This window comes from Chaetomium fimeti (assembly GCF_033439085.1).
Source record: "Chaetomium fimeti strain CBS 168.71 chromosome Unknown B0H64scaffold_3, whole genome shotgun sequence".
In the NCBI taxonomy this organism is placed as follows: Eukaryota; Fungi; Ascomycota; class Sordariomycetes; order Sordariales; family Chaetomiaceae; genus Chaetomium; species Chaetomium fimeti.
In genome coordinates, this window is record NW_026944331.1 from 33,614 (window position 1) to 49,794 (window position 16,181).

At 56.1% G+C, this 16,181-nt stretch overlaps 1 protein-coding gene across 1 annotated transcript; it reads left to right on the plus strand.

The window, feature by feature from the left end:
• Positions 1-910: 910 nt before the first annotated feature.
• Positions 911-15,828, plus strand: B0H64DRAFT_455915 (uncharacterized protein; the record flags this gene model as incomplete). The annotated part of the gene is made up of 23 exons (XM_062807324.1): positions 911-1,312; positions 1,394-5,095; positions 5,126-5,138; positions 5,169-5,497; positions 5,534-5,559; positions 5,599-5,614; positions 5,645-5,758; positions 5,789-6,028; positions 6,059-6,171; positions 6,205-6,277; positions 6,308-6,355; positions 6,398-6,451; positions 6,482-6,805; positions 6,839-6,853; positions 6,884-6,940; positions 6,971-7,084; positions 7,121-7,350; positions 7,381-8,224; positions 8,255-8,613; positions 8,650-8,693; positions 8,724-8,917; positions 8,948-9,264; positions 9,304-15,828. 23 exons carry the CDS (start codon positions 911-913, stop codon positions 15,746-15,748), a joined length of 14,073 nt encoding a protein of 4,690 aa, XP_062660097.1. The 3' UTR covers positions 15,749-15,828.
• Positions 15,829-16,181: the final 353 nt, after the last annotated feature.

Consider the following 16,181-nt stretch of genomic DNA (forward strand, 5'->3'; position numbering starts at 1 on the left):
TACCTCAAATTCTGGAAGCGGTGATACTCCTCTTGTATTAGGTCAATGCAACACTGTAAGATAGTTACAATATGGTTTAGCAGCAATTTGCCATTTTGCACAGCGGCGGCACCACCCGCTCTTCACTGAGTCCACTTCAGGTACCCGGGTGGGCTGAAAGGGGACATCAAACACGAATAATCTTATCCGATCATCTGATTGTAGACCACTCTTGGCAGACTCGGAGCGAACGCAGGGCGGGGCATGGACCGACCCAGCCCGCCCAAGCTTTGCTGGATGATCAAGATGATCAGATAATGCAGGGGCAGGCCTTACCGACTCCGCTTTTGTTCTGCTTTTGTACGTAATGGGCGGGGGGACGCGGGAGGGGGCACGTAACGGAGCCGGGGGGAAAACAAGAACCCCGGTGGGCGAAGCGAGACTCGAGGGGGGAGGGATGGTTGCATCTTTGACAGCGGGTTTGTGGTAATTTGGGCGTGGCTCTGCTGTCTGAGGTTGCGGCTATTCTCGGTCGGTTCTGTAATGGTCACCTCACATACTTGACATATGCACATAAGGGGGGTAAGCCGCGGATGAGCGGGTGGGTTGTGAACGAGAAAATCCCTCACATTTCTCCGAGGTTTCGCTGAGAGCGTGTGAGATGGGGACTAAATGGAGTCTAATTATACGCACACACCTCTGGGGCCGGTGGAGTGTTTTGTCTGTCCCACTGCCGGAGCGATAGCGGGAGGCATGTGGCTGTAGGGGCCGAATAGGGTACATACGTCCCAGCAACCTGGAATATAACCCATTTTAGCTGACAGTCACGCCTCCCTCTCAAGATTCATACAAGGTACCTTGGGTATACCGAAAGAACTGTGGTGACCCGGAGCCAAGACAATACCCAGCTGTCCAGTGAGTTCACGACAACATGGAGGACACAGCGCCGAAGCTACGGCCACCCATCACGCAACTCCGCCCGCTGCATTCCCTTCAACAGCCTTTGAATCAGGAGCTGGCAGTACCACGGCTGGGAGTACAAGGCTATCTTCAAGACGGCGTTCAATTGCTACACTGGTCGAGCCCCCTTGAACTCAAACCTGATAGGGATACAGTCATCAAAGCATTTGTCAAGCTTGTCGCCCGGCTGGTGATCCTGGAACCTGGCGAGGCGTACTGTATCCAAGACGCCGAACGCGGTGGTTTTATATTGGCTCGTTCCGCCGGTCCAGTCCCCGAAGACGGGGACAAGGACGAGGAGGGAGTCGTTGGCTTCATTGAACATCTGGATCGTCATGACATCCCAACGGACTTTTCGATTGGCGAGGGAAAGGTGCGTCAATATGAGGAAGCCAGCGGGCCACCGTGCAAAGCCACAAGGTGTCGCGGTTCATGTGGCTAACACCCAATCCAGGCATTGCAACTTCATGTGGATGCGGCAACGAGACAGGTACGGCTGACCGCGCAGGCCAATGCCGTGCCTACCGCTGCTCTCGAGGCTCTGGGTCAGATGCTAGACGACCTTATTCTCGGTCTACAGCAAGGCCGAAGTGAAGCCACTCGATGGACGCAGCCTTCTGTGCTCAACTTTCCACCTAAGCAAAGGCCCCTCGCTTTGTTTCCCAGGGAGCCAATCTGCTCAGACAGCCAGCGCGATGAGGAGTCTGGGAGTGATGGAGATGGGCCGGCGCTGCTTCACCGGTGGTTCGAGCAACGTGTGGCGGAAACCCCCGACAGAACAGCCGTGGACTTCCTTTCCGACCTCGAAAGCGGCAAGCGGATCCAGTATACATACCAGAACGTCGAAAATGCCGCCAACGCGCTGGCGGCTGAACTAGTTCGCACCTGCGCGCAACCACAATCACGGTCACAGCAGTCTGTCAAGGCTGTCGGTGTGCTGATGGGGCCTTGCCCCGAGCTCTATACCAGCTACCTAGCTGTTCTGAAGGCCGGCATGGCCTTTTGTCCCATTCCGGTGGACGCCCCCAGGGAGAGACAGGAGGCGCTGATAGCAGATCTGAGGCCAGCTGCTCTCCTCGTGGCCACATCATCGCAGCGGGACTCCCAGTTGTCGTCGCCACAGTCTACCCTTACTGCCACGATCAACGTGGCTCCGTATCTGGCAGCATGCGACACAAGAGCGGAGAGGCAGCCAGTGCGATCATCATTAACCATCGCCGAGACTGATACGGCCTACATTCTATACACGTCAGGAACCACTGGCATGCCGAAAGGCGTAGCTATCAGTCACATTTCCGCGGCATGTACCATCTCCGCCTTGAGCGCCCACTACCGACTTGTCCCGCCAACATCATCATCCAGCAAGCCCATCAGATGGTATCAAGGCGCGGCGCCGACCTTCGACATTTCCCTCTTTGAAATCTTCTGGACGCTCAGCACCGGTTCAACGCTGTGCTGTGCTCCGCGCGAGTGCACCTTACAAGACATTGACAAGGTCGTCAGGGTCATGGAGGCCGACATGACCAATATTACCCCGAGCTTTGCCAGCCTGCTGGACCCGTCATCGATACGCGCTCTGATGGTCGGTGGCGAGACGCTGAATACGCGCCTGCTGCAGGACTTCGCTCGTTACAACCCCACCGCAAATCACGGCGATCTTGGGCATAAACCCAGCGGTATCTACAATGGATACGGCCCGACAGAAACGGCCATTTATTGCATCGCCCAGGCCCATGTCCCGGCAGCGCAGCGAGGTTCCGTTTTAGGAACGCCTCTTGCAACATGCGGCTGCCTCATCGTCGACGAGAGGGTTCAGAGTCAAGCCCAGACGGCAAACTTGGAGCCCGTTCCAATGGGGGCCGTAGGAGAGCTCGTCATTATCGGCCCGCAGGTGAGCAGAGCGGGCTATCTGAATCGTTCCGATGAGACAGCGGCCGCCTTTCTCGACGATGCGGAATGGGGCAGAGCGTACAAGACCGGCGACCGAGCCAGGGTTGTATGGGGCCCCCGCGGCGAACCTATGGTCGAGTTCCTGGGCAGAATGTCCGACGATCAGGTCAAGCTGAGCGGGAGACGCGTGGAGCTGGGCGAGATCGAGAGTGTGCTGGCGAGCCGAGTGGACGGCGTACGAGAGACAATGTCTTGTGTTTGGAAAAGCCAGACGTCTGAGACCGGCTCGGAGAGGGTTGTGAGTCTTGTTGTACCTGAGACACATGCCGGCTTGGAGTTTGAGCTTGCCCACAAAAGGTGTCTGGAAATTGCGCAACGGTACCTGCCAGACTACATGAGGCCCTTTAAGATTCTTCAGGTCGACGCTCTCCCGAGGACTGTCTCTGGGAAGCTCGATCGCAAAGCAGCTTCGGCGTATGTGCAGGAGGCTCTGAAAGACAACAGTCTGGGGGGGAGACTAGAAGCTGTGCCACACAAAACCTTTGAGCATGTCGAACGCCTATTTGACCCCGAAGATGCTAAGCTGGAAGAAGAGCTCACCGACATCGTGTCCGGAATCCTAAGTGATGGTAACTCCTCCATTACCACGGCCACGGTCACGGCCACCACGCCACTCGCCCAGGCTGGTATGGACAGTCTCCGCGCAATGAGACTTTTGCGGGACATACGGAAGCGATGGCCCAATTCCGGATCAACAGACTATCAACCTCGCCATGCGCGTCTGCAGCCGTCGCTGGCTCTTCTGCTTGACTCAGAAGCCACCATCCGCTCTGTCTTCTTCCCTTCAGCTCGATACGTTGATGTCTCGGCCAAATTAGGAGCCAAAAAAGCCGACACCCAACGCCAACTCGCCAACTTTTCCTCCAGATACGTGCCAGAGGTACTCGACAAACTCAATCTCGTCGACGCGGCGGACATCGAGATGGTTCTGCCTACAACATGCACGCAAAGCCAATTGGCCGTGAGTTTCGCTATTGATAGACGCAACTACATCAGCCATTCTGTCTTGAAACTGCGGCCGGACGTCTCTGCTGAGAGGCTAAAAGAAGCCGTCGAGAGGGTCGTCTCCGAACAGGCCATCTATCGCTGCGCCATCCTTCCATGTGACGATTCTCTGTCACCTTTTGCCCAGGTCATCCTGGCGCCCGAGGCATGGCGTCGATTCACCAACAACTCGAGCCGGGTGGTGCATAGGAGATCAAATGCAAGTCAACTCGCTGGTGATGTGAAGCCATGGCTCGAATTGGCCGAGAAGAGCATATCTCTTGATCTACAGACGCTGTACCATATACAGATTATTGAGCCGGACTCGGATTCTGGGCCAGCCTCTGTTAAAACTGGGCTTTTGGCCATCAGCATGGCTCACTGCATTTGCGATGGTGCGTCACTCGAGGTGCTCATGAGCGACGTGGCTAGGCAGTATGCTGGCCTGGAGCCCGTCCAGCGGCAGGGCATTTACGACGTTGTGTTCGAATGGGCATCGAATGTGGAACCCGAAACGGACCAGCTCTGGCGAGAGTCGCTAAAAGCCTGGGAGACTGAGAGTTTTGGTTCATTAAGCGGTGATAATACCAACCCCTCTGCCGCCGACACAAACCTCCGCCATGGGATGGTCGAATACGCGAGTGACTTGCCGTGGCAAGTCCTAGAAGGCAAGAGTAGGGTTCTGGGCGCGTCCCCGTTGTCAATCTTGCAAGCGTCTTGGTCCCTTCTCCTGAGTTTGTTCTCCGAGTCAGACACGGGAGACATTGTGTTTGGCAGCATTATCTCAGGCTATCATCTCCCCGCCCACGCGCCCACTTTCTCCGTGGTGCCCTGCCGGGTAGTCCTACCCGAGGCCCAAACGATCAGTGAGCTTGTCGGCAGTCTCGCAACTCAGTCAAGATTTGCGCAGAGCCACCAGCACACATCCTTTGGCATCTTCAAGACACGACCATACAACACTGCGTTGGCCCTGCAAGCTTACCCTCCGGTGGATTCCACGCCCGAAGAGACTGTTCCTATGCTGTGGACTGAAATCCAGAATCCGGCCATATGTTACGACTTCTCGGTGTTTGTCGAGGCTTTCCCGACAAATCCTCATTCCCCCAACCGCAACGGGCAGGTCGAGAATATGGCCTTCAAGCTCACGTACAGAGAAGATGCCCTCTCAGAGCTTTCAGCAACCTTCATCGTCAAGCAACTTGCAGCACTGATAGAAATCATGGTTGATTCATCTCGGGACGACCTAGCGCAGTGGCTGCCAGCACGTCTACCCAGGCACTTGCTGTCTACAGAAGGGACGATTCCCGCTCCAGCTGAAATCACACAACAAAACGATCGGCAGAGCCAGGGCCGGTTTGAGCTCCTCCATTCCCAGTTTGAGGACCAAGCCGCCTTAACCCCTGAGCTTCTCGCCTTGAGCTTTTACTCTTCGCTAGACTCACCTCCCATTGAGTTGAGCTATGCAGAACTTGATGCTAGGGCCAACGGTCTGGCAAACACCCTGCGCAAAGAGGACGTTGAGGTCATCCCCATTTGTCTCCAGCGGAGCGTCGAGCTTTACGTTGCTATCCTGGCCATCTTGAAAGCGGGTTCTGCCTGGTGTCCTATCGACGAGACATCACCCGTGCAAAGACGGACCTCACTGATCGCCAGAACACAGAGCAAGGTATTGCTGACAACCACGGAGTCGCTCCATCTGGTCGAGCCCTGCCTTGCACATCAGAGCCTGGAAGGCGTACGCGTCATTCTTCTCGACAAGTACGCAGATCAGAAGTCATCCGTAAGAGCTTCTCCCCGCGATGGCGTCTTATCCTCCCACCATCTCAGTGGGCAGGATTTGGCCTACCTGCTGTGGACCTCGGGCACCACAGGTGAGCCAAAAGGCGTCATGATCCAACACAACGCCGCGGCACAGGCCATGCGAGACCTGCAGATCCAAGTTGAACACGACGAAAAGGCCGGACAGGTGCGAACACTGCAGCTGTCAGCCTACAGCTTTGACGTCTTTGTCCAGGACCTCTTTTACACCTGGGGCATTGCAGGGAGCGTCGTCAGCGGCACAAGAGAACTGGTGTTGGGCACGTTTGTCGAGTTCATCTGGAAGTCCAGCCCCACACATGCCCACCTCACGCCGTCGTTTGGCGCGAGCATCCATGTCGAGGAGCTCAGAGGGTCAACGTTGCAGTATGTGACCTTCATAGGGGAGAAGCTTACAGAAAACGTCGCTGAAGCCTGGGCGGCGCCTGAAATCACCACCCGCGCGTACAACACATACGGGCCGGCCGAGAATGCGGTCGTGTCCACGATGAGGCGATTCTACGGCAGGAGCAGAGATCGGGCCAAGGCTGCCAACGTGGGCTTCCCCCTGGCCCACTGCACAGCTTACGTTGTCCGCGAAGTTGAGGTACCGCAAACCAAGCAGAAGCGCTGGGAGCTCGTCCCGCGGTACGGTATCGGCGAGCTGGCCCTGGGTGGCGCGCAGGTAGCCAAGGGTTATCTCAGCAACAAGACTAAAACGGCCAAGGCTTTCATCCAGGGAGTCGCCGGCATCGATGAGCGCATCTACCTAACGGGAGATGTGGCGCGTCTCAACGACCACGGCTTCGAGTTTCTCGGCCGCAACGACGACTTGGTCAAAATCACCGGCATTCGCATCGAGCTGAGTGAAATTAGCGCCGCGTGTGCGAGTGTCAAGGACGATCATGCGGCCGTCGAGCATGTTGAGACACTACATCTCCCCCGCCCAGGGGCAGTCACGGACAGCAGCAACAAAGTTGTCGTCACGTTTGTCTCTGTCAAAAAAGCCGGTGTTGACGCCGGGATGATAAGGGGACAGGTATTCCAGAAGGCCAGGGACCTGCTACCTATGTATATGGTCCCCGGACACGTGGTTGTGCTGGACACGACGATGCCGAGGACCGCGTCCAACAAGGTCGATCGCAAAGCCCTGCAGGCAATCTACCAGAGCTCGGATCTGAACGTTTTGGCTGGAAGAGAGGGCAGCTGCGAGCAATCCGCAGGCGATGGTCATCAAACGAAACTACAATGGACCGAGGACCAGTTTTCTGTGCTCCGCATCGTCGCCGACGACTTCAAGATGGCAACCGAGCCCTTATCCCCGGGGGATAGCCTGGCCGGCCTTGGCTTCAGCTCTCTACAGGTCACCAAGCTGGCGTGGTCGCTGAAGCGGCGACTGCGGTGCGCGGTCGGGGTTATCGACCTCATCCGGTGCCAATCTCTCGGCGAGCTGGTCGAGGTCGTTCTCCGTAAGCTGCCGCGTCAAAAGACTGAACTCTCACTACTTAACGGCACGGCATCGTCGGAACCGGCTGCAGGGACAACATGGCTGGTTTCCATCAAAAACGCTCTGACGAAGACAGTCCGCGGCGACATGAGGCCACATGATACATTGTACGTGGTGCCGGCGACTCCAATTCAAGAATCACTCGTTGCAGAGACGATGCTCGAGCCCCGGGCGTACTGGGCACATCGTGTCTTTGACTTGAGCCACCTGGGCACGATTGATGGTCACCGTTTAAAGTACGTTTGGACAGAGGCTGCTAGGAAGTTCGATATACTTCGGACCATCTTCGTTCCCCTGACACAGCTCGACGTGGAACACACAGAGGAGCATGGCGGCAGTGTCGCATGGGCCCGACAGCAAGGAATCCGGTCCACCATTCTTCAGCTGGTTCGCGGCGAGCCAACGGTTCGTTGGGCTTGGCTATCTGGTGACGAAGACCAAGATCTGGCCAGGTGGGCTGAGAAGCTGCAAATGGAACTGGCACCAACGACAACAATTCAGCCCCCTTGGTCCGTGACGTTCAACGAGAGAAATAGCAAGGTGATGCTGAGCATGCATCACGCGCTATATGACAGTGTGTCGTCGGAAATGCTCCTCAACACCGTTGCAAAGCTCTACCAGAGGCAAGGCTGGGATGACGATGACGATGATGGGGCGGTACCACTCGCCAGGGGCATGGAGTTGGGTCTGCTGCCCACCACTCTGGAGAGGGACGAGGCCGCCTCCTTGTGGGATAGCCGTCTATCTGGCGCTAGGGAAACAGTGGGCGCCTTGAACGCCCCATTCCCCGACCTGACACAATCCCGGCAGAAGCAACCGCAGAGGATTCTCCTAGCGAGGAAGCCGATCCCTCCTATCTTCTTCCCCTCTGCATCTGCGCACAAATCACCCGACTTCCCGACCTTGTTCCAGTCCGCGTTCGGGTGCGTTCTCGCGTCATACCTGGAGCTCAAGGCCGTCGTACTGGGTCAGACCGTCTCGCAGAGGATTCTACACCCGGACCTCGCTCGGGTCATGGGTCCTGCAATGGCCACTCTTCCCGTAATTGTTCGCGCCGATGCCCTTTCGGCTGAGGAGCTCTGGAGTAACATGACTCGTGACTCCTCAAGCCTCTCCCGGACCATGCATAACCTGCACCCCGTGGATATCAAAAAAATCCTCAACCACGGCAGCGAAAGCAGCAACGCTCCTTTTCCAGGTTTCTTCGTTTACCATCCAGCTCCAGAGAGTGTCAACGATGCCGAAAGCAATACCGCCCAACAAATGTTCCGGGGGACAGAGCAGGCACTGTCGCTTAATGTGGAACATCCACTCGCCTTGAATGTCTTTGAGCTCGAGGGTGCCATGGAGCTTACCGGCGATGGGAGCCGCATCTCTCAGGCGCAGCTCGAATTAATGCTGGACCAAATTATCGACCAGGCCAGGGCCATGCTGGAGTCACCCCAGCTGCCTCTCCATCTGCTTCCGAATAGAATGGACCGGAATTTGATATCTATCAGCGGGGCGGCTAGTACCGGTGAAAATATTGGCGTAGTCGACCCAACAGAAATGGTCTCCCTGCATGCGTCAGAGCACCCAGACTGGATCGCCGTCGAAGAACTCGCTCTCGAACAGTCTGATGAAGACGACTGCGACGAAATAACCACCAAGACAATCACGTACGCCCAGCTGAACAAGCTCGCCAATGCCATCGCCTCGAGCCTAGCATCACACCAGGTCCATCTACAGCCGGATGATGTTGTTGCTTTGTATATGAGCAGGGACATCAAGTCCTTCGCAGCGACCTTGGCCATCTTCCGCGCTGGCTACGTGTACCTTCCCGTGGACGAGGACCTGCCCCCAGCTCGGAAACAGCTCCTGATCCGGGACGCCAAGGCAAAGCTCATCATCACCACGGAGGAGCTGGCTAGAGACCTGGACATGAACCTCGACAGCGATCCGCCGGCTTTGCTGATCCCGAATGGGGACGATGATATCGATGTGATGTTGTCTTGGCCCGTGTGCCTCCAGAGGCGGCCCGAAAGTGGCGACGGTGGCTATCTTCTCTATACATCGGGTTCAACGGGTCGTCCCAAGGGCGTCCGCGTGTCCAGCAGTAATCTTTGCCACTTCGTTACCTCCTTCAGCACCCGCATCATCGAGTCCTCGCCCGGCACAGCTGTATTAGGGGGTACCGGAAAGTATCTCAACCTCACATCCCGGGCCTTCGATCCTCACCTCACGCAGCTCTTTGTACCCTGGCATTTAGGCTACCGCGTCGTCATCGGTAGGGATCGTACAGCCATGCTCGGCAGCCTGCAGCGGGTCATCAATCAGCTGGGCATCACACATTTCGGCTCCGTCCCCTCCGTGCTCACGCAACTGGGACTGCGGCCCGAAGAGATGCCCTCGGTCAGGGTGGTGACGACCGGTGGAGAAAAGGCGTCGAGCGAGCTTCTGAATACATGGACGAAGACACGCGACCCCGTTGGCCAAGAGAATCAACAACAAGGACGGCACGATGCAGGAGCTGTTCTTTTTAACTTCTACGGGCCGACAGAAGTGACCATTGGTTGCCTAGGGCATGCCGTGAACGCCCACTCCAACGCTCGCAATCTTGGTTTGCCATTCCGGGGTCTCGAGGCTCTACTACTGTGCCCTGGCACTGGAGATGAACAAGTCGTTGCCAGAAGAGGACAGCCCGGCGAGCTCTGCATCGCCGGCCCGCAAGTTTCCATGGGCTATCTAGACAGACCTATCGAGAACGCCAAGAGCTTCCAGACGACCTTACTGCTGGGAGGCGGCCACATGAGAATGTACAGAACGGGCGACATGATGAGAATGATGCACGATGGAACATTGGAGTTCTTGGGAAGAGCGGACCAGCAGACCAAAATTCGGGGTCAGAGGCTCGAGCTCGATGAGGTTGTGCATTTCCTGAAAGAAGCTGCGGCCGGCGAGGGCGACCTGGACTTTGCCGCCGTCGTCGTCTCCAATGACGATGGCAAGTCGAATCAGCAGCAGCAGCTCTTCGGCTTTGTGGCCCCTAGAGCAGGGAATTCCCCCAAGGCGGCAATCAACGACGAGGTTGAGCTGCTCCAGGATCAAGACGAGGCTTGGGTGACGTTGCTGGAGAGGATCGATCAGAAATGCGAGACTGGGCTCCCAGCATTCATGGTGCCCACAATGCTGTCGGTCTCAAACATCCCCTACCTGGCCGCGTCGGGAAAAGTCGATACTAAGCTCCTGGCCAAGATCGCAAATGACTTCTTCGCCGCCCAAAAAGGTCAAGAAGTTGGAGTCGATCCTGCGTCTACTACTGGTCAAGGACATGTTTTGGATGCCGAAGAGTCGGCCGTCGTCATGGCTGTACAGGAGGCCATGGGCAGCCAAATACACCTCGCTGCAGCGACAAGTAGTATTCACCGCTTGGGTATCGACAGTCTCTCGGCTGTTCCTCTGGTGTCGCTCTTGAGAAGACGAGGGTTTTCCAGGGTCAGCATGGCCGACATACTATCCTCATCGTGCACAGTACGGTCCATAGCTCGATTGGCCGACCGTTACATGGACAACAGTGCCTCGACGAACAGCGCGTCCGCATCCACATGGCCCCATCAACAGATGACAGACATGGCACGAGAGGTCGAGGCGTTCAGTGCGTCAGATCTCGGCTCACTTCCCGTCCATCTCAGCGAGTCGGAGATCGAAGCCGTCCTACCATGCCTTCCGCTACAGTCCGCCCTTGTGGCTCGGTCCCTATCGTGGTGGCTGAGGACCAAGAGCGCTGGTGATGGTAACGAAGCACTAGTCGACGTTCCATATGTGGCGCAATTCCACTACCATCTTGCTCGCGGTACGGATGTCGGCAGATGGAAGATGGCGGCCGAGGCAGTTATCGCATCCGAGGCCACACTGAGAACATGTTTCGTTCAACGAGAGCACGATGGCCAAATCTTCCAAGTCGTCCTCCGGTCGCCTCCCTCGCCATTCAACAGCGAAGAAAACACGGCAGGCATAGTGGCTCAGATGAGCATACGATCGCCGATCCGACTGCAGATTCAAGAGACGGACGAATCTGGCAGGACTCTCATCTCATTGAAGATACATCATGCCTTGTTCGATGGTGCGGCTATCGATATGCTCAGAAAAAGGTTCGAGCAGGCCTACGACGGACAAGACCCACTCGATGCTTCTTACAACAAGAGTCTCGGTGTGTTGACAAACATTTCCGGTCACTGTTACCTCTCGGGTGCACCATTGGAATCTACGAGACGCCTGTGGCAAGCGAGGTTAAATGGTGTGCGGCGGTGCCGTGTTGGGGCGGAGAACGACAACAGCAACAACGATGGCACCATGGTTCGCTCGACTCGCCGTCTTGCCTACACGGCCACCCAGCTCAAGGACAGGCTGCGGGCACCGTTGCAGCAATCTGATGTGCCGATTTCAGTCTCTACTGCTTTCCAACTAGCGACCGCACTCTGTCTGGCTCAACTTACTCGACAAAGATCAGTCGTCTACGGCTTCGTCATGTCACTCCGGCCTCTACTAGCCCATGTCGTCGACGGCACAGAAGGTTTTATTGGGCCATGCCTCAACACCCTCGTCCAGACGCTCAGCTTCCGAGGAGTGGACGAGGGATTACCCGAGCTTGCCCAGCGAGTTCATGGAGACCACGCCGATACCTGTCGGGGAACATCGCCGTTCGCCACTGTGGAGCAGGTACAACGCTGGGCTGGATCCGAAGAGAGGCTATTTGACAGTCTGCTCAGCATCAACATTATCCCTGCTGATGAGATGAAGAATGGCGGCGAGCCAGAACCTGGGCGCATGACTGCTCTACGTACCCAGAGCAAGAGCGACATGGCGTTGGCTATCGACGTCGACTTGCACGCAGATGGCAGGATCGACCTGGCACTTTCGTCAGCTGGGTCCCTGACCGAGTCTCAGCTAGATGATGTTGGCCGCTTGTTTGAGGAGGTCGTGTATAATTCTGCGGACAAGAACGCACGAGTTGCGCGTTTCTTGCCAGTCCAGCACTGGGATGCCTCAAAAGATTCCGTCGTTCTCAATGGCCATCAAGCCACAGTCGACCCCGAGCCAGAACTAGGATTGAAAGATGAGGGATTTCAAGAGGCTCTGGCATGCGTGCAGACAGCCGCTTCCCGCCTACTCCGTCTGAAACCCTCTGACATACCGGACAATGGGAAGACGACTTCACTGTACCAGCTGGGCCTCGATTCAATCACGATCATTCCATTCGTCAAGCTCATCAACAAGTTGGAGAACATCTGGCTCGCCCCTGACGCAGTCATCAAAGCTCGAACGATCCAAGGCACTGCAAAGCTTGTCCAGGAGATAAAGACCAGGAACAGTACCAATGCCAAAGGCAACGCAAGAAAGCATTCCAGGGCCAGAGACGACAAAGCCGATAATGACATGAACGATGAGGACGTGTACGACAAGACCCTGCAGAGACTAGCCAAGGACCTCATGTTCGCTGCGACACCACTTCAGGAAAGCATGCTCAGTGCGTCGCTAGCCATTGCAGACAAGGCTTACACATACGTCCACACCACCCGGCTCTCTCAAGACGCCCTCGCAGCGGACACTCCCAACCTCGACAAGTTTTTTGCCGCTGTCAGGGATACAGTCCAGGCATGTGAGATATTGAGGACGCGCTTTATTTTCACCCAGGATGACGAGGCACCATGGGTTGGTGTTGTGTCCCCTACTGAACAAAGCGATCTTGTCAATTGGGAAGTGGTGAAGTCGGATTCTCCTGGCAGGGTACGGCTGAGGATTCACCATGCTTTGTACGACGCGACGTCGATTCAGGAGGTGTGGCGCATCCTGGGCGAGAACTACTCCAAGCGTCTCCGAGACCATGACAACATCGGGAGCCGAGAGGTTGTCCAACATCATCTGTTCAGGCCCTTTGCAAGAACAGTAGCCTTGGCACAGAGGGCTTCGGTGGCATTCTGGACCGCCTTGGTCCAGGAGTACAGCTATACGCCACTCGAACTCCCGGGTAACTCTCTTCAGGCATCACCTGCCTTCCATTTCGTCTTGAGCGAACAAGAGTTGTCGCTTCTCCAAGCAAGATGCAGGTCACTCAGCGTGACGACCAAGGCGGCACTTCAGCTAGCCTGGGTGAAAGTACTCTGCGAGTCTGTCTACGGGCAAGGGGATGTCGTCTACGGCGAGGTCATCTCGACTAATAGCGGGTCTAGCGCTGGCGCTGGTGTTACCGGTGACGCTGTCGTTGGTCCTACAATCAACACAGTGCCCATGCGGGTCAAATTGGCGGACCAAGGGATCGCCATCAGCGCTGCAGAGGCCCTAGGCCGGGTGCAGGAACTCAGCGACGAGGCGAGGGGCGCGGTCGCAATGGGGTCCCTGAGAAAGATCCAGGCGTTGTGGAGATCGTCAAGTCGGGACGGAGAAAACATGCCTCCCACTCTGTTCCAAAGTTTGTTCGTGTTTGATGGTGTTATTGCCTCCGCAAGCGCCGAAGATGACGGCTCGACACCATCGTTATTCAGGACTACTCGGACTGACACCCAGAGCCGGGAGGAAGAGTCCGACGGTGGGCCAGCGTATGACGATACCCCCGTGATCGTCAGCTTCCAGATCAAGAACAACGCCCTTCACGGAAAACTGAGAGCTAAGATGTCCGAAAAGGAGGTGGAAACTCTGGGGAGTCGACTGGAAGCAGCCCTGAGATGGGTCCTCGCATGCGAAGTATCAGATCCGGCACTCAGCATCAGCCAGATGAACATGGTAGGAAAGAGGCACCTGGCTGTGAAGAGAGCCGCAGGGGAGAGGGTTCACCATTCTGAGAGAGACGGCCCAAATCCAATAGCCGATGCTGTTTTGGAACTGGCCAAGACAGTGCTTGGCACAAGGCAGAGAGGCAGGGACATCGGCTACAACACGAGGCTGGTCAACGTGGGCCTCGACTCAATCCTAGCCATTCGTTTGTCAATGCTCTTGCGGAAGCAGATGGGCATCGCTGTGAGCGTCTTTGAGATCACCAGAGGCGCCAGCATTCATGACATCGTCAAGAATGCCACCTCGACTCGGGGAATCGCGGTACAGGAACCGAGACACAAGTTGTTAGCCGAGGGTGAAGAGGTGAAGGACTTGGTGGCCAATAAGCTCGGGCTACCAAAGAGCGAAGTCAAGTCTATCGTGCCGGTCTTACCGGGCCAGCGGGCGCACTTGGAGCAATGGCTGCACAGCGGGAAGAGGTTTTTCGAACCTCCATGGGTGTACCGAGTGGTTGACGGCTCCCTCGACACGCAAAAGGTGGCGAACGCCTGGGCTGAGCTCTGCCGAGTTCATGGAGCTCTCCGGACCACGTTCGTATGGGCAGGCAAAGCAACAGGAGTGGTCCAAGTTACCTTGGGCGAGCAATGGGCAGGAAAAGGCCGATTCTCGGCTCTCCAAGACCAGTCGAAGCCCATCCAAACATTGATTGACGAGCACGTTGAAGAGGGAAATACAAGGTCATCTGACTTGAGGATCCCGCCGGCTAGCTTTTCGTTCCTGGATGCTTTGGACGGGCAGGCAGTTGTGCTCCGAGTCCATCACGCGCTGTACGACGCATGGAGTATCAAGATGGTTGTGAAGGATCTCAATGAGCTTCTGGCCTTTGGCAAGGTCCAGGAACCTCGTGCGCTCCTGGAAGACGTGGTCCAACAGATCAGAGATTTCAGGCAGCCCGATGCCGAGGACCTGTATTGGAAACATCATCTGTCACACGCCCAAGATACAGTCTTGCGTGAGAGTGATGGATCGGCATCCACACATGACAAGTCTCCGCTAGGCTCGCGCTTCAAAGCCAGCTATTCTACCGCCGTCCCAGAGAGCACCCTCGGCGCGCTTTGGCAGACCAAGAGCAGTGCACGTATCTCTGCCGCCATCGTGCTTGCCTACGCAAAAACGCTGGGACATTTCACGGGGCGCTCTCGACCCACATTCGGCCTAAACCATGCTTCGCGGTCGCTTTCCTCGGTCGACGGGGCGCAGACACTCGACTTGACTGCGGCGAGCGTGCCGACTCTGACCGTGACACCGTTTTGCATAGATTTGGATAGCAGTACCCAACGCTCCGGGTCTTCGTCCACTTCAGCGGAGGAGCGTCTACTGGACTTTGTGCAAGACCATTTAGCACAGCTCGGCAAATTCGCGCAGTCAGACGGTCTGCAAAGGTTTTGCCCCAGGTTTAATTCCTACCTCAACATCCTCAACTCCGAAGACGATACCCCAGCGGTCAATGATGAGGGTGTCAAAACCTCAACGAAAGTGGTACTCGGCAGGTATATGCTCGGGGAGCCTCTTTCTTCGGATTACTTCACCGTCACCAGGCCGTCGTCATCCACGGTCTCTACCATTGAAGAGCTCGAGACGGGCCACTTGTGCCCACATCAGCTATTCTTCAATGTCATCGTTCGTCAGGGTCGAGATGTTAGCGTGGCGGTGAGCGGTGATGATGCGCTTTGCGGCGGGGGGCTTGCGATGGCTACAAAGCTGGTGTCATTCTTCGGATTTGAACTGGCCAAAATCATTGACAGCCCATGTGCAGGCTAGGGAATCCCATCGCTTGGGTTACTTGGGGTGCATAGACGCCATGGGTGACAAACAGGGGGTCGTTTTCTTTTCTTTGGCATTTTTTTTTTTTTTTTTTTTTTTTTCATTATCCTTCTTTGGTTTTCGTAGATTGCTACAAGAAACAGATAGCTTACCTCTGCTTCGACCTTTTAAGACATGAGTACTATTTAGGGTTAAGTTTACTGTGTAATCGTTGTGATGACTGCGACTCTCCGCTGATTGACCGCTTCACCGAAAGTTCCAGCTAACAGGTCGGCGAAATGTGACAAGGGAATTGGATGCAACGGCAAAGAACTTGGAACGGCCGCACATCGTTCAGGATTCCCTCCGTGCCGACCTATCCGTCTTCGGTCTCTTGGCGAGATAATATCTGTCGCTTCTGCCTGAAATAATGGCTCGCCGCATTGCTGTG